This window comes from Raphanus sativus, chromosome 2 (assembly GCF_000801105.2).
Source record: "Raphanus sativus cultivar WK10039 chromosome 2, ASM80110v3, whole genome shotgun sequence".
Taxonomy (NCBI): Eukaryota; Viridiplantae; Streptophyta; class Magnoliopsida; order Brassicales; family Brassicaceae; genus Raphanus; species Raphanus sativus.
In genome coordinates, this window is record NC_079512.1 from 9,074,002 (window position 1) to 9,093,634 (window position 19,633).

Consider the following 19,633-nt stretch of genomic DNA (forward strand, 5'->3'; position numbering starts at 1 on the left):
ATTAGAGACAATGGCTTGGTCTAGTCTTCCACGCAATGTGTGTATAAGCTCTTCTGTATTACTTCTGTTATGTCTCTTCCAAACTGATATCTGGTGTCGGCATTGCTTTAGTCTTTGTGCTAGTGGTTTCTGTAACATCTGCATCTGTCCTAAACCCTTCCATCCTCGATATACAGACTCACGAAACCCATCTTTATGTGACATTCTACTATTAAACCGGAACATTCTTTTTGGCTCATCTTGCTCATGTGAAATAAAAGTAACCAAAGGTCTATGATCAGATTCACCAATTTCCAAAAACTATGTTACTGAAGCAGGATATTCAGAACCATGCCCCATTTGCCATCGTTCTATCAAGACAGCATTGAACCTTGTGAGTACCTCTCTGTCCCACCCAAGAGAATCTATTACCAATAGATTTGAGGTCAAGAAGATTATTGTTTCTGACCATGTTTCTGAAGTCTTGAAAAGAGATTGCCGGTCTCTCTCGTCCTCCAATTTTCTCATGATTGCCTAAGATTTCATTGAAATCTCCCAGTAAGAGCCAAGCTTCATTTCTTCTACTCATACCAATCCGTTCTATCCTTTCCCAAACATAAGAACGTGATGCTTGGTTTGGATGGCCATAGACAAACGAGAAATAGAAAGAACTGCTTCCATTAATACTGACTTTACAATAAAAGGAAATTTTTTTTATTTTGATATTTTGACAAAGGAAATCGATCAAAACACGTTTTAAGAAATTAGAATTTTTTTAAAATATTTTTCTTAACTACAATTTTTTAATTTTCGCAAAACATATTATTTTATCCGTAGAAGGCACTTTCTATACTGTGTAGAACCATGATAAAAATCATGAATACAACTTCTACCTCATATAGACGTTTGAATAGTGTCTAGATTTCGCTTTCCAGAAATTTTAGAATATACTTCGTAAAAGTAGAAATTGTATTCGACATGAAAGTAGTTATCTTTACAATTAGTAGAATTCACATTTTCCATATTTATAATTTTAATTTAAAGTAGATGGTTCATTCTAAAAAAGTAGATGAAAATGTTTAATCTAAAATTCGTTTTCTACTAAGTCATTTTCCATAGAAGACGAAATATACTTTTTGTAGAATGTAATTTAAAAATTTTATTTATCAAAATTTTCAACAAAAAAAAAGTTTGTGTTATATGAGTGTTTTATTTATTTTTATATTTTTGATAATTTTTTTAATTCATAAAACTATTTATTTAATTAAGTTTCAGAAATGAAAAGGGTAAAATGGAGACAAAATAAACAAAAGTTATTTTTACCAAATGGACAACCATGTTAAAATTTTATACTGTTTTGCAATTTCCCTTATTTTAAATGTTTTTACAATAACAATGTATATAATTTACATATATATACTGTATATAGTATGTACCCATTTATTATTATCTCACATTAGGAATTTTACCAAAAACAAAATCTTTGTTATTGAGATTGTACATGTCATAATAAAAAAATGTCATATCTCCGATTTTTAAGTCTTATCATATTTAAAAAAAAAATTACTTTTCAAATAATACGTAAGAGATTTTATATTTTTGGACTATTTGTGCAACTGTAATTTTAGAAGATAATACCCAACCCCCAGAAATAATCTTGTAGGGAACAACTATTTTTTTTTATTGACAGAAAATAGAATATTATTTTGGTTAAAGTGAATCTTCCCACTTTCGTGAAAAAAAAAATGGTGACAATTCGACATTTGTTCCATGGCTCAAAAGCTAAATACTATTTAAGAAATTCTAGGTGTGTTACCAATGGAATTGTTGGATGATTAATGATGGATCATATCTTGAGAGAGGATAAATCTCGTTGAACATACACACCTCTATGTAATTGTTACATATATGATATACTTATGAAACACAATGTACCCATGCCTTTTATGGTATGTGGAGGAATCCAAGAAGTGAGCTGAGTGATATGATTTTAAGACCACATACTTTTCGCAGAGGCGATGAAAGCATTAACAAGGCGGAACCATGCTCGATTCCAAGGACAATCAAAGTACATAAGTGCAACAATGCCTATCAGTGCAGCCACATAAGTTGAAGATGTACTCCAATAGAAGACAGACATGTCAATAGCATCTTCATCTTTGTCTTCTTTTCCTTTTCTTCCATTATCTGCTTCCTCTGAACTAGTGTTGTTCCCTGATCTATTGAAGGAAGTAGGAAACTGCAGCAGCGGATTTCCAAGAAAAGATGTTTTCTCAAAAGTTGAAAGTTGTCCCGTCACCGGAATCACACCAGAAATGAGAGGGTTGTAGGAGATGTTGAACGTACTCAGCTCATTCAAGTCATTCAAACTCTTTGGAAAGGTTCCTGAGAAATTGTTCCAAGACAGATCAAGATTCCGCAGGCACTTAAGATTTCCTACTTGTTGCGGAAGCTGGCCTGAGAAATTATTATGCGTAAGGTTGAGGAAAGATAGCGGCAATTTCCCAATCTCTGGAGGCAGACTCCCTTCAAACTCATTGAAACCCAAATGAAGCATACTCAACCTCTTCATCTGAGAGATGCTTGCAGGTATCTCACCTGATATCTTATTTCCACTGAGCTGAAGATAAGCTGGTATTTCAAGTGTGTGTGCCATGAGACCAGCAGCGCAGCCAGGAAACAGACCCTCCCCTTCAAGAATATGGCGCCATAGGCTTCTACAATTCTTTTTTGTAAGAATTGCGAATATAAACAGGAACGGAGGGGACTTCACAGGAAGCCATCTCATCAATTCCAAGCATTCCCCAGTTGCAGCAATTATGATATCATTGCTCTGCCTATTCACTTCAAAGGTTGGAAAAGGATTGCTACCCATATTACTTAATTGAGGATGAAATCCGCCAGAGAGCAGGTTGTTTGCCACGTTAAACCACAAAAGGCTCGTGCAGTTTCCAATCTCTTTAGGGATTTCTCCTGACAGAGAGTTACTGTCAAGCATTAACCACAGAAGAGATGTCAGCTTTCCAAATGAAGCTGGTATCGAACCGGTCAGCCTGTTAAAGGAGAGATCAAGTACTTGAAGCCCCAACATGTTCCCATACTCATGTGGTATACCACCGCTGAAGTTATTATAAGCAAGAATCAAGAACTTTAAACTCTTGATCTGGGAAATTTCAGCAGGTAACTTGCCCGAAAAGTTGTTGAAGCTAAGATCTAGCCTGAAAAGATTATGCAACTTGAAAATCTTGGAAGAATAGATGCCTCCAACGTATGAGTTTCCATGCAGAACTAGATACTTTACTTGAGTGAAACTCCCTAATATTTTTTGTATATCTCCCCCAAAACCGTTTCTACTCAAATCAAGAAACACCAAGTTGCTCAACTTCAGGAGAGTTTCCGGTATGTCTCGAGAAAATTTATTGTTCCCCAAGTACAAACCTCTGAGAGAGGATATGAAGCCTATCTCGGCTGGTATGCTCCCGGTGAAGTTGTTTCCCCACAGATTCAATACACTCAGATCCTGACACTCTGAAATTTTTCCTGGAAATTCCCCTACGAAACCATTCTCAGACAAATCCAACACTCGCAAAGTGCAGTTCCCCCTGAACATTGATCCTGAGATATTCCCGGAGAGAAAATTCTCAGAAACTGACAACTCCACCAGCTTTCCCAAACCAGCCCCTATCTCTCCACTGAATCTACTGGTACTGAAGTCGACGTACTTCAGATACCGGCATCCACTAAAGATCTTGTCGATTCTACCCATTAATTTGTTTGTCGACAGATTTGCAACAACCAAGCTGTTGCAGAACAACGGGAAGCTAGAGTGAATACTGCCTGCAATCCTATTCGTTGATAGATCAAGAACCTCAAGATTTGATAACCCAGTTAAGTTAAGCTCCCCTTCAATGATATTATGAGAAAGATTCAGATGCTTTAGCTTTTGACAACGGCTCAGGTCATCTGGTATCGGACCTCCAATAGTGTTCCTAGATAAATCGAGATATGTGAGCTGCGTTAAAGCGGAGAAATTACCAAATAGACCACCTGCGATGAGGGACTCGCTTAGATGGATCCCTGTGACTCTACTTCTCTGAGGCGTACATGTGATGCCTGGCCATTGACACACATCGTGCTCCTCGATTTTCCACGCCGTGTAAATTCCACCGTTGGTTGGGTTATGAGATTCGAGGTACACTTTTAGGTCTATTAAGACTTCTCTATCACTGTCCAGAGAACCTCCCGCCACAGATATGGCTGCCACCCAAGAAAATAAAAGCACACAAAAAAGAAACAAATTCGTTAGATTGTTATAGTAAATGCAAAAGGATCATAAAAAATGTCATTCTTGTTCGTATAGAATTTCTAGAAGTCCTTGACATGTTCGTCAAACAAAGCCAAAACTGAGAGTCTGAGACAATTTTTCATAATGTTTTTAAAACTTGATTTGAAACTAAACCGAATAACAATTTAAGTACTGATATAGGACAATTTTCCTAAATAGACATTTTTAGCACAAATTTTCTTATATAGACTTTTTATGTTTTTGTCATAAAAATAGTTTCAAAGAAGAAAATGAGCAAAATATTTCATTTAATAGACAAAGGATTTTTATACTTTCGCTATATGAATACAAATAAAAATAATAAATAATACAAAAATAAAAAAACATATAAATAAAGAAAAAATTTATAGCTTCAAATTATATATTTTCAAATTTGAACTTTTTTATTAATCATTTTTTGTTCGAAATCTTTTATTTTTCAAAGACTTTTTCAATCTTTTTTGAAATTCAAAAATGCTTTTGAAAATATTTTAATTTTTTTTTATTTTCAGATTTTTAGTATTTATTTTTATTTTATAAATTTTAAACCTCAATCCCAAAACTTCATTCCTTCACTTTAAACCCTAAGTTTTATATTAGTTAATCCTAAAAATATAAATGTGTATTTACCTCTTTAATAAAACTTTTTAGTTATTTTGTTCGTTAGAAGCTATATTTGTGAAACGGAGAAGCTTAGGCAACTGGCAGAGAGAAGAGAGAGAAAAGAGAGAAAAGAAGATCTGAAATTGGTTCCGGCGTTCGGCCGGCGCGTGAGCGTCCGTGCCGTCGCCGGAGCCGGTCTGTCATGCAGTAAAGATAGTGGGCCTTCGTCTCTTCCATGTCTCCCCCGTCTTCTGCCTGTCGGAGCTCTGGTCAGTCGCCGAAGGAGGTGTTCCTGTTCGTGAAGTCACGACGCGGTTGCGGAAAGGATGGTTTGGTGAAGAGACCAGTAGTTTGAGTTTTATCTCCGGGAGACGGAAGCTTTCACAGATCCGTCGCCGCCGGTCTTTTGTCACCGTGAGGAGGATTCTTCGACAGATCCGCCGTGTCGGTTTTAGTCACCGGGAGGTGAGGGCTTACACAGCCTTATCTCGCTGGGTTATGGTCCCTAGGTTTTTAGGGTTTCGTCTTTCATCATGTTTTAGTTTTTAGTTTGCGTTTTGTGTTCTTGGTTGGTGTTCTCGTCGGTGGAGGAGGAAGCTCCACGGCGGTAAAAGCGATGTGGCTCGTGAAACTATCTTCTGGGTCTTGTGCGAGAAACGGTGGTGGATGAGATCTCGCCACGGTGGCGATTGATTCTCTTCGGTTTTAGAGACCCACGGTGGTCAAGAGGCTTGTCGGGAAGATCGACGGAGACATGATGATCCGGTGTGTTCCGGTGTGTCGTTGGTCGAGTCTTCCGGCGATGAAGAGTCGAGAAGCGGTGCCGGCGAGATGCTCTCACGACACGTGTCCCCTTGAAGCCGAGGATGGCAACACGTGTCCAAGCTTGGATCAGTTCGATTTGCGAGGCGGCTGCAGACTCGTGGAGAGGTTCTAGGGTTTGTTTCAAGTTGGGCCGTGTGGTTTAGGCCCAATTGAGCAACTTTTGTGGCCCGGTAGTGGTTGGGCTTTGATTGTAATGGGTATATGTATGGGCTTGGCCCTCTTTTTTATTATTAATGAAATCTCATTGACGGAAAAAAAAAAAAAAGCTATATTTGTGACAACAATGTTTTCAGGGATACCCTAGGGAGGTTCGCTTAAATATACTCTGTCCGCGCCAAGACTATTTTACAAAATATAAATTAATTGTCTTTCAGATAATAGTATAATTTTAGAAGTAAATATTATTCATAATTAATATATATATATATACTAGGTGATTCTTCCGTGCTCATACACGGGAATAAACATTTACAAATAAGTATTTTAATTTGTTTGTTTATATGTTTTAAGTAATTTTTTATTTGTATGTATAAAAAAATGTATTAAGTATCTTTATGCTTCTATCTTAATTAAATATGTAATTTTAAGTATGATATTTTTTATTATTTCAACTATTCATTTTGGTATTTTTAGTTGTATATATTCTGTTAAATAAATGATGATATTTTCATCAGCTTAAAATTATCTTATTAGTAGGTAATTCAATTTATCCTATTATATTTGTAAATATGTTTCATAAAATTTTGTATAATTTGATATATCTTGTTTTAGAAAAATAGAAAAAAATAAAAATAAATCAGATATGCATTTAATAAACATAACTTGTAATATATTGAAAATTTATTCACATATATGAATATATATAAAATAGATATGTCGTAATAATTGGTTTATTTAATTTTCATATTTTGATTGGTTTCGTTATTTGTATTTTGGTATATTGGACTATATCATTTTAATCATAATGTTTTGGTTATAACTAGACTAAATTAAAATCATTTTGCTGATTAATTTTTTTTCTCTAGTTTTCCTTAGGTTCATAAATATATTTATTCATAATTTATATATGTTTTCAAGAAAATATATAAGTCTATATTTTTAAATTTGATAGATATTTCTGTTTTTTTATATTTTTGGACAAATATGAATAAAAATACAAATAATTTTCTTTTATGTATAATCAATCTTTTATATTCTATAAATATTTAATTCTATTTTAATGTGCCATTATAAAAATGTGATTAAAGTTTTTCTTTTTTTGAAAAAGGAAATTTAAGTTAAAAAGAAATTTAACTTTTATTAAAAAGGAAAACAAAATCATTATCAATAATGGTGTTTAGGTATAAAATTTAGTTCATTAAGATTACCTATAAATGTAATTAAATTTTGTACAAAATATGATATTAGATGGATGAGTTTATGTTTTTAAATTATTTTCTTATTAATAATTTGATAAAACGTCCATAATAAAATATTATTATCTTATAGAAAAAATGTCTAAATTATTTTATTTTTTTCAATTTGTTTTGTGAATTTTTTTTTATAAATATAAGTAAATATTTTTTTAGATGACAAAAAATTAAATAATTTAAAAACAAAACTAGATTTTTATGTTCTTTGTGAAAAGATAAACGGCAAGAAAATTAAACATGGTTTCATATAAATAAACTACATTTTAAAACATTCCTTTTCTTATTTTTGTGTGCTTTTGTAAAAAGGAAAATTTAATTAAAAAGTTTTTTTAAGTTTTATTAAGGAAAAATAGTTGTTATTAATGACAATCATATATAATATTTTTGTTTTTTTAAGGGTAACTAAGTAATTAACCGTCATGAGAATTAACGTGAGCACGACAAATATAAAACTGACTTCTCAAATAATATTATAAAGATATATGAGATAAAATTTTAAATAAATTATATTTTTACATACTTATCTAAAATAAATTATATCCAATAAATATTAAAATAACCATAATTATCTAATGGAATAATATTAAAAACCTTAATTATAATGAATACTTGTCTAAAAATATCACACAAGATTTGTTAAAATCACAACTATAATTCATTTAAAGACAAATATATCATAACTATATAATGAATTAAATTAATTTAAAATTTAATAGAACACTCTCATATATGTGTGTGTATATATATATATATATATCAGAAGATATTTTAAAAGTGTATGTTTATCGGTAAAAATAGAATTTAGAAATGAAATTTTAAACAAAAAAATTTAGGAAAAAAGAATCTTGAAAAAAGAGTTATTTTTGGGTTCACCCCCTAGGATGAACCTTTAGGTTCACCAACCAATAGTATTCTGTTATTTTAGATTTAATATCTTTTATAAAAGGAAATAAAGTAAATGCAAGTTATATTATGTTTTTTAAATATAGAAAAAATTGTAATTGATAAAAAAACGAATTTTTAAAAATAAATTTAATAACTTTTAAACCGTAAAAAAAATACTAAACCCTAAACCCTAAATCCTAAATCCTAAACTCTAAACCCTTGGGTAAATCCTAAACCCTTGGATAAATCTTAATCTCTAAATTATAAACACTAGACACTAAATCTTAAAACACTAAACTCTAAACCATAAACCCTAAATCCTAAACCCTAAACCCTAAACCCTTGGATAAACCCTAAACCCTTGGATAAATTTTAATTTCTAAATTATAAACCCTAGGGGGTGAACCTAAGAAAGAGTCTGAAAAAAATGTCTTGGAACCCAAATTGAATCTGTTTTTTTTTTGGAAATAACCTAAATTGAATCTGCTTTTGGAAATATTTTTTAATCAATTTTAAAAAATATTTTCAAATTTTAAATATACACTAATTTAATTTTGGATAATTTTCAAAATACCATATTTAGGATTTTAAATTTGAAAAATATATTGCCTTTAATATTATTGAAAAGTATACTTATTCATATATAGTAAGACTTTTTGCCCATGTTTTAATAAATAAAGTTAAAATTTGAAGCCACAAATAAATTTATTAGTTTACTAGAGGTGATATATTTAATCCTTCAATATTTAAAAATTTAATTATTAAATTTTTTAAATATATAAATCTCTTTTAATTATGGAAAGAAATTAATAATGTATTTATTCTATTCATTTGTTTGGAGCTTCTAATTTATCTGATGCAGATCCACAGAAAGAAAATATACTGGTGACATCCGCTTTCGTATCAGCTAAAATGACTTCTGACTATCACACACAGCTAATGACTTAGCTACATAATATTCATATTAAATCAAATGTTACAAAATGTTACGATTTTGTCATCAAAGACTGAGTCAGGCAGAACAGAGGGTTGAAAAGGAGACATTCTAACTCAAATGTTACAGATGGTTAAGTCCAGGGCCAGGCTGCCACATGTAGAAGTCATTAAATCATCTTTTTCATGTCTCGAAGACCGGAATAGGAATATTACTTAGCTAGGATAAGATCCGCACCTTTCCCGGAACGAAGTTGTTATTTTATTATGTTTTGAAAAATGAAACAAAAAAATCATTTATGAAAAAAAACATTATATATATTTAAATAAAAGAATAAAAAATGAAAAGGCTTATATCATCTAATAAAATAATCAAATCTAAAATTAATATCAAAGCTCTAAATTTTGAAAAAAAAAAATAGAAGCATGAAAGAAAAAAATTATATTCTTCCATGTTTAGTGTTCATCAAATTAATATGTTTTCGATTGAACACAACTTTGTTTGTTTAAAGATAACAAAAGTTGTAAAGAATTTCACATAATTGTTGTCCATCAAATTTATAATCTTTATTTCAAAAGATCGAAAAGACTAAAAAAATAAAAAGCATCAATTGCAATAAATTGTTACTTAATTATAATTCAAGTGATTCAAGTGATTTACAAAATATAATTATAGTTCAACTCATGTAACATATAGATATTTATGCGTCATTATAAATATATACATATTTACATGTTTCAATTTAATCGGTTATAAATCAAATCATATCTAAATCCTACAGTTTTTATAAAATCACATCCATTCGGTTTGTATGGTATATACCAAAACAAAATCATATTATCGATTGTTTAATATATTTTAATAATATAAAATTAAAAAAAAGAACTAAGATACAAAAATTGTTATCAGATATTTATTGTTCATAATAATTAATTTTTCATATATACGTTAATCATATTAGGTAATTTCGTAGTTTTTATTTAAGGAAAGTGCGAGATTGTTTTTTTGTACATTATTTATCAATTCGATAATTAGTTTAATAAAAAGTGTAATATAAGTTAAGATGGACCAACCTATTTTTCTAAGAATAGTATATTTTATATATAGTATATTTTATATAGTTATTTATTAAATGATATTTTATAATCATACGGTTCTATGATCATTCATATCGTTTTATAACAAAATATCTAAATCATTGATAACAAAATTTTCAATGTTAAAAATTTATTAAGTTTATAATTTATAAATGTTCTTGAAAGTTCATTGAACTTTTTGAAATTAAAATATTCATGTGATCTTATATGGCATATAGTTTAATCTATATATATATATATATATATTTGTTTTATAATGATACTTTTTACTCATATGGTTTTGAAATCATAAGTATCTTTTTATGATAAAAATGTTAAACCATTGATCATTAATTTTTAACATAATAATTTTAATAGTTTTAGTCATTTATTGTCGTTTTCTTAAATTCAAAATATAACATATACGAAAAAATCTAAAATTTAATCTTATAGCTAATTTGATTATTTAATTTATTTTAATAATATAAAATTAAACAAAAATGATTGAGGAGATATAAATTGTTATCAAATCTTTATTATTAGAATCATTAATTGTCATATATATATTATTCATTTATGGTAATTCCGTAGGTTTTATTTAAAGAAAAAAAGATAGTAATTATATATAGCTGAACAATCATAAATGCTTCTATCGTAAATATCATATCATATCATCATCATATCATATAGTTTGACCAACGAATGTATCTAACGACATATAAAAATCGAATGTTGACCTACTTGTTTTTCAATTGAATGTAATTGAATATCTAATTGAGTGACACCTAAGCATGAGATCTTTTTTAATTATTACAAAATTTATGTTACAATTTTTCAAATGTTTCTTCTTTAATATATAGGGGATCATATCTCTATCAGTTTTGACTCTCCAAAATAAATGGTTCCACATTTAGAATCTCTTACGTATGGGTAAGGATATGCTACAATTCCATATTATTGATTCACTTTTTTTTTTTTTGCCATCTAATCTAATCTATTAATTTAGGGTCCTATTTTTTATCTACTGATACAAGTTGTTATTAACTTTTGGACCCTTTTAAAAATGTTACAATCTAATTAATGCTACTTAAAAGTTTCATTAAAACTAAACCAAGGTGGTGGTAGAAATTCTTCTATAATGTCTCTATATGGTTATTACTAAACCAACGACACTAAACGCTGATACGGTTATTACTAAACCAACGCCTTATTAAATTAGATTAGGCCTGGTCAAATAATACACGACTCTGATTATAGAAATTCTTCTATAATGTCTCTATATGGACATCAGGTTGGTAACTGGTATACAAAATTGTATTTGCTTATCATCAGCTCATATCGATACATTTTCATCCATTAATATCATGTTCTTCTCTTCTTTATAGTGACACATTTGTATTTGTAATATGGCATCCAAACCAAAATCAATTTCTCTTCTGTTATAATTACATTAAACTTCCATCACTAAAACAATGTTCTTTTCTCTGGTAAAATTGTAAATTTCTAAAATTTATTAAGAATATAAAAATATTGTATAGGTTAATTTTCTTATAAGCCAAACCAATTAACTACTACACATTAAACATTATACATTGTACAAAGTAATGTTATGTACAACACATATTAAACAAAAATTAATTATTTACATGTAAATAAAATAATATATATATATATGTCAAAGAGAAAACAAAACGATATTGTATCCACATATTATATAACACAAATTATAAACCATAAATCTGAATTATATAATCCAATCTCAGTTATATATTTTGAAGATTAGTCGCCAAATAATATCCGCGCTTTAGCGCGGGTACCTATCTAGTATGATATTATTAAAAGGACCAAGTCCAACTGGACTGGGCCCAACCGATATTACAAACTGAGGCCCATAACCAGACCCATGCCAAAAGAACTAAAACTACAAAGCCCACTAAACTAAAAGGCTACAGCGGCCACGACTAAAACACTTGTTTTACCCTCGACAATGAGGAAAACACGTGTCACTCAAACCGATCCCTCTCCACCGCCAACGAACCAAACGACGGTCCGCCAGACACTTCACCAGAATCCTGCATCTTCCACGGCCGTGCTCCATTAGCGGAGAGCTTCGAAGCGAATAACATCGCGGTCTCCTCCAGAGCCACCAAGCCACCAAACACTAGATTGAAGATGACTCGAACTTCCTTTCCGGTCAACTTCCTCGACATGGCTTCAAATTCGGAGAGCTTCATCGATCAGTTCGAGATCTCCTCCAAACTGTCACCGCGAGAAGTCTGACCACCCAAACCCGAAATAACACCTCCTGACCACACCGATTGAAACCCTGAAGCCGGAGACGCAAGGCTGTGAAAACCTCTACCTCCCGGAGTCTAAGCTGGCGGTGAGAGAACTGACGAAGCTTCTCACTCCAGAGTCAAAAGCGAAGGAGAAAACCGATTACTCCCCTCCGTGATATACATGCAAAGCAAAATAAAAGAAAAAAAAAACAGTGGCCGGATCGACGGCGGCTGAGAGAACCGGCCCCGTCGGCCGGAGAAGCAGAACACGGCGGTGAGAACTTTTCTTGTTTTTTCTTAGAAAGAAGGCAGAGCTAGAGGAAAGAGAAATTCTTTTTAACCGTTTGTAGCCTTCTTTACTAAAACGATTTTTATTATTGATTCACTTTACCAGCTGCGTAACAAATATCAGTAAAATTCAATATTCTAAAAAAAATAATAAAAGTTTATCATTTGCAAAAAAAAAAAAGAATAAAAAGATAAGTTTGTGGCTTCCACCTAAGAAAAGACTACACCAAATCAAACCAACGAATCTTGGGAATACTAAATAAGCGACCACGGAAATTTGACATGATAACAAGATAGATAAATAGGACCACTGTGAATCAATCGGAGTAGATAGATGCAAAAGTAAAATGAGACTCTAGAATTCTCTTGATTGGTATGAGACAGAGTTTTGTACAAAATTTAAAACATGGAAATGTTGAATTTTAAATATAAATTTCAATTTTAGATTAAAATTATTATAAATATCTAATTAGGTTTCTCTAGTCAGTTCCCTTATAGATAAGTGTAGTTTTCAAAATAATAATAATCAGTGTATTTTTCAAAATACAATTTCATTTGAATGTATTTTCCAAATTTTCCTTATTTTAATATATATTTTTTAAAAAATATTTTATTATATATATTTTCATTATGGATGAATTAATTTTTTAATGAATGATATATTTTAGTTTTATATGTTATTTTGTGATATCAATTTGTCTTAATATATGCTATATATTATTAATTTTGGTGCTACCCAAGGATAGTTCTTTTTTTTCTTTTGTTAAAAAGCCTTCAAGGATAATTATTTTTTTTACACGAGGATAATTCTGAAATGTACATAATAAGTTGAAATGAAAATTTTTAAGAAAATAATGTAAATATTTTAAATTTAACGATACTCAGTACATCACCATTTTCACTTAATATATCACTCTAAAACAGAGTTTGAAGTAAAAAAATAATAATTTTGCCCTACTTCATGGATTTACTCTATAAAATAGAGTAGTTTTTTCATTACTCTATTTTTATTTTAAAATTGATTGAAATAAAACTCAACTCTATGATTTTATAAAATGAGTTAACTGTTTTGTTTTGTTTTTCAGTTTAAAAGAAAATTTAAGTTTGAGTGAAACCTAACCCGGTCACATGTGGTCCGACATCTGGGATGGTCGGGCTTTAAACATATTGTATAACCCAGAATAACGAGAATTTAAATTCATAATGAAACATAATGAAGTAAACATGCATGAAAAAAAAACAGATGCCAGAAGAGAAGAAGCAGATAACAAAGCAGGGCGCACAATATGAACAAAATACTAAAAGGAAGTGAAGATTACCGGTGATCAAAACAAGGAGTAGGAAAGAAACCAAGCTAAGTGATTCACAATCATGATCTGCCATTATCAAACGGGTTACTATCTTCATTATCTTCCAGTTTGGTATATGTACCTCAGCAAGAAATAGTTGTATATATATAATGCTTGTGAGAGAGGAAATTTCGAGGGACATCTCTCTGAGAAGATACTTTAAAAAATTGTATCTATGCCTAATATTTATTGGCTACAGTGTTTTTTTCTTGACAACGAAATGATATTCTATTACTGAAACTTGAAGTGGTCTGGGTAATCAGATCGGAACAGAACAACCAATAAAATGTAGCTTTTTATGAGAAGATCTCGCGGTCCTAGCAAAAAAATCTGTAATTTGATTTTGTGCTCGTGGTATTGAGTAATCTTGAATTCCGTGAAGCATATTTATAGAGTTTGCTATCCTTTCCGATTCTATCGAAAAGTTTGGCCAAGCATGGGATTTCTCGATCATAACAATCAAATTTTTACAATCCATTCCAAAGTTTTGACAAGTCGAATATTGCAACATACTCTCCGTCGCCATCTTAGTGCTTAAAGTTCTGAATGAAAAGCAGTCTCTTTTCGAATATAATTACGTGTCCCCATAAGCTGAGCTTTCCCGAAGCTATCCATCAAAGCCCATCCACACCCGCTAAACTGTGCTACTGATGTTCAAGACCCGTCTATCAGACAAATATTACCCAAGCTTAAGACTTGAGGTTCATCAATACTATGGTCTTGAGGGATTTCTGGCACCATCTCGTTTGCAGAGTACCATGCTTGACACTTACTTTCTACATATCGAACCAGCTCCAAAGGATTCCGGTCAATTCCTCTAAAGAGTTTATCATTTCTGACCTTCCATATATACCAGATTATCCAGGGATAAGTGTATCTATCTAAATCTGGACGTGCAATGATATTCTTCCTCCAGAAGAGAATCCATATTCGCATAGATACTCGAGAGAGGAAAGATATTCGGATATGTTAGCGTCAAAGACAAAGCCCCGACTTGTAAAGCTGGTGGACACTCAAAGATTGCATGAGTAACAGATTCTTCTGGCTCTCCGCATCTTGGACAATAATTAGCACATCTCATATTACGCTTTATGAGATTCTTTGTTACTGCCACATGACCTATTATCAATTGCCATATAAGTTGACATATTTTTTGTGGAGCTTTTATCTTCCAAGCAAAGGCTTGGAGCTTTGTAACACTAGGCTCTAATATCTCCTTCTCATCCTCATGCTTCAATATATTGCGAGCTACCCAATAACCTGATTTGACTGTGTAATGGCCATTCTTCGTGTAGTTCCAACAGAAAGTCACGGCGATGAGCTGAGATTATGGCCAAACTCCTTATGAAAGGTATATCTTCAGAGGCCACATAATTCTCTAGGAGCCCAACATCTCACTCCTTTGAGTCTTGGTTAATGAAATTGCTGACTCTCATGTTTGGATTTAAGTCCGGGGCTAATGGGCGGGCTGTTCTAGCTGGTGTTGTCGGGATCCAAGGATCCTCCTAAACTTTGACATCATATCCTGAGTGTATCTTCTGCATGATTCCCAATAACAATAATTTCCTAGCTGCTGAGATATTGGTCCACACATATGAAGGACTACTTACAGAAATTGTTTGTAATGGCGAACTCATTCTGTAGTATCTTCCCCGCAATATTCTAGCCACCAGTGAATCGGGGTGCTGTACTAACCTCCATAGTTGTTTTGCTAATAGAACCAGATTAAACTCGTGGATCATTCGGAAACCAATCCCACCCTCCTCTCTGGGTAAATAGACTTTTTCCCACTTTGCCCAATGGATTTTTCTCTTTGATGGATTTGAATTCTATTAGAATTATACAAAAGCACTTGCTAAATTTTCACAGATCTCCAAAGGGAACAAAAAAGTAGACATAACATATATCGGGAGAGCTAATAGGATTGATTTGATCAACACTTTATTTCCTCCTTTCGAAAGCCATCTACCGGTTCAACCATTTATCTTATGCATTAGCTTCTTCTTCTTCTTCTTCTTCTTCAGTTAAATTAGTATTACATGCACTTAATTCTTTTTCCTAGTTTTACATTCCATTTAGACTGTCTACACATGTTTCTGAGTGTTTTACGCAATAAAAATTTATCAAACTATATTTTGTAGCTTTTCATCTTAAGTTGTCAATTATTTTACAATGTGACTTAAAAATATGTGTAGTATGTTATGTAAATTATTTGATTATAAGCTAATATGATATATTTTGCTTTGACCAGCTAAATTTTTGTTTTCTTAGTCTTACAGTCAATGTAAGTCGATTAACATGTGTTTCCAGTTGTAATGTACGACTAGTTTATAAGAAACAAAATAAAAAATAGTTTTAGCAATACTAATCTTACCTTCTTTTTTTTTTTTTGTCAACTTTATAATATTAAATGGCTATAAGCCCAAAGTTTACAAGTGATTTGCACTCATTAAACCCAATACAGAAGCCCAAAATTACTCAACAAGTTTAGATAAACACAAAAAACACGTGTCTTGATCTTCTTATTCAACGTAGAGGCAACGTGTCATTCTTGGAAATTGTTGAGATGAGCCACCGTTTCTTCATCGGAGATCTCGCCGTCTACTCCTCCGCCAGATGAAAGAGAATCCAAATCATTAAGCAAAGGCAAGATCTTCCGGATTCAAACCACTTGGATGAGATTGCCTTTCACTAAAGCCGTGACTACATAGGCAGAGAGGTTTTGGTTCACCGGGAAGTACATCAGTGGAAGCATGAGTCTGGTTGAAGGTAGACTCTTTGTCGGACCGCTACGAAGGCGCCAACTCTTCTGAATCCGCTTCAAATAAAACTCAATAGATCCATCAAACTTGATCTTCATTCATCCAAGATGCTCTGCCATAACAGCCACTAAAGGCTTTAAGAAAGCAGAGACTGATACTTTTAAGAAAGAGATTCAAGTGAACGGTGAAGAAAAACATCTGACATATAATTGAACGGGATGAAAATAAAAACTGAGTGAAAGACTTTGATTTAAAACTTTATTCATTTCAAACTCAATCGAGAGCAGAAGATGAAAAACTCTTGAACACCAACTCGACTGAAGATTGAAAAACACAACAAAAGTCGCCTTGCGAAATTTTAATCCAAATCGCCAACGCGAAAGAAAGGATTCGCCAAGCGAAGTATATACATCAAAAAAACAAAAAGAAAATGGTAACCGGCGGTGATAACCACCGGTCACCGAACACGGATATTGTTTTGTGAAGTTTCTAGTGAGATGTCAGAGAGAATAGAGAGAGACTCGTATAATCTTCCGAATCCAGATCCAATACTAATCTTACCTAGTATTCATATAAATACTAGTATTACACAGAGAAAAACAAGTTTTCAATAGTTGTTCAAATAAAACAAAATTAAAATTTCAAATCCCATAAGGCATATTCAGAGTGGAGAGACCACATGGATGCAAGATGTCGAATTGGAGAAAGATAAACTTGAAAAAAGAAAGTTTATGCTTTGATGAAGTTGTCGATGTCAGCGGCCGCTGACGTAGTTAGTGTCACAGTGTTCTAGTAAGCGTGTATAGTGGGGGAACCATATGGATGCACTATGCTGTGCTGGATTAGGGTAAAATCGAGAAGAAAGTTACCGCTTAAGAGATCATGGGTAAAAATATAAACTTGAAGGGAAAGTTTATCCCTTGAAACAAAAAATAGTACAATTCCAAAAAAAAAACTGTATATACTTCCTCTGTATCATTTTAAGTGGTTTTTAAGGTTTTTACACATAGATTAAGAAAATACAAATTTCTATACAATTTATGTTGGTTACATAAAACTATCATTAACGAAACTAATTCAAGCAATAAAAAAAAGATTCAATATTTTGTAATTGGTCACAAAGTTCAAATGATATTAAATTTTATCTAAAACAATGAAAACTCAATTATTTTGAAACAGAAAATTTTCCCCTAAACACCACTTAAAATGATATGGAGGAAATGTGAAAATTGTTCATGAATCTCTTTGAAGATCATTGGATTTTTGGGAACTTATAGATCACTATAAAGTAACCGAGAGGTCCATGAAAAATCGAGAAGACAGCTTTCCGTATCATTTTAAGTGGTGTTTAGAAGAAAATTTTATAAAAGTGTTGACCAAAGAAAACAGTTAAAGCTGATTTTATAAAAGAAAAGTAAAAAATCTGTTGAAAGTGTTCTTGTGATCATCTTGAGTTAGATGTTGATGTAGCAAGCGACGAAGAAACATAAGTTGGATATCTTAGAAATCTTTCATTATTGATTGTTAGGGTGTTATAAGAATCAAGTAAAGCTAATTAAACAAATCTTACAAATATTATTTAAGTGATTTCTAATAAAGTAGAAAGTGTTTATTTATATCCATTGATTTACATTAAGTTACGTTTTATTTTATTATTGTGTTGTATCTTGCACTTAGAGATGGCAATAGTGGACCTGGACCACGGGTCTGGTCGGTAAAAGAATATTGTGGGATGAGATTGGGCCGAGATTTTCTAAGACCGCAAATTAGCGGACCTCGCGGGACGGGTTATTGTGGGACTGGGTCTTTTACGAAATGGGACGAAGCGGGCCATGCGGGATTACATGGACCCGCATTTTTTTCTTCATTTCATGTTTTATCTGAAAACAATATAAGAGAGCGAGTGAAAAGAAGGTGATTCGTGTAACTTCCCCTGAAAAAATGAAGGGAGTTACGGTGATAACAATTCGAGCTCCGACAATTACTATTCGAACTCCAGCGATGATGGTTTGAACTCCGCTGATGACGATTTGAGTTCTAGTGGTTTTGTAAAAAAATATATTATACTTATTAAAGTATGAAATACCTGTTTTCCGTTCGTCTTTGATATGCACCTATGAAAATTCAACAAACACAACTCACTTTTGTTCTTTCGCAGCTGCGCAATGCGCAAAGACCTTATTAATGGAGAACATATGTCTTTTTGTCTTATTGTCTTCTTCTACTGATTCTTGGTTTTCCATTAAAGCGACTAGGTAACAAAGCTGGAGAAACAGCTCAAGAATATTAAATTTTTCTATTTGAATTTTTTTTTTCATTCATATCCTTATATCATCATCATGTTTTATTAGATAGGTCATGTAGTTGAAGGAACAGCTCAAAATTGCCTTTAAAAAAACTCAGATTGTGTCTTTCAGAGGAAGAAGGTAGAACATGCAAATAAAACAATCGACCCGCAAAGGCTTACATTTTTTCAGGACGGGTTTGGTCGGCCATTTTGAGGACTGCGGTCCGCGCGTACCTGACTTGCTTGAAGATGAGCCCGTGCGGTACGGGACGGGATGGGACGGGACAACTTGAAGATGAGCACTTATCAGGCAACTAATTTTCTATGTAAGTTTCGGTCTTTTCTTTCTTGTTGAACATTTTTATTTTTCTATTCAAGTGTGTTTGGCAGATTCCAAAGGTTTAATTTTAAATATTGAATTATTTCTTGGTATATACTTACGCCTGGAATAGAAATATGTGGTTCTTTACTCAGCATATTTGTTTTCTAGTAAGCAATTTCCTACTATATATGGCTATTGGGTCGAAGTAAAAGACACATGATATTTCCAACGATTAGAAATAATTTCTGGAAAGACTTTGGCTTTGTATGCCTGACCAAGTGTACTACGACTCAAAAGTCTTCAAAGTA

At 32.0% G+C, this 19,633-nt stretch overlaps 1 protein-coding gene and 1 long non-coding RNA gene across 2 annotated transcripts; both read right to left on the reverse strand.

The window, feature by feature from the left end:
• Nucleotides 1-1,576: 1,576 nt before the first annotated feature.
• On the reverse strand, nt 1,577-14,092 carry LOC108829572 (probable LRR receptor-like serine/threonine-protein kinase At1g74360). The gene is made up of 2 exons (XM_018603206.2): nt 13,925-14,092; nt 1,577-4,236 (listed from the first exon to the last, which is right to left on the reverse strand). The coding sequence occupies exons 1-2, from the start codon at nt 14,010-14,012 to the stop codon at nt 1,970-1,972; spliced, it is 2,355 nt and encodes a 784-aa protein (XP_018458708.2). The 5' UTR covers nt 14,013-14,092; the 3' UTR covers nt 1,577-1,969.
• Nucleotides 14,093-16,307: 2,215 nt separating this feature from the next.
• Nucleotides 16,308-19,385, reverse strand: LOC130502637 (uncharacterized). Its single transcript, XR_008940360.1, has 2 exons — nt 19,184-19,385; nt 16,308-18,980 (listed from the first exon to the last, which is right to left on the reverse strand). It is a non-coding gene; the product is annotated as an uncharacterized LOC130502637 (long non-coding RNA).
• Between the last annotated feature and the right edge of the window lie 248 nt (nt 19,386-19,633).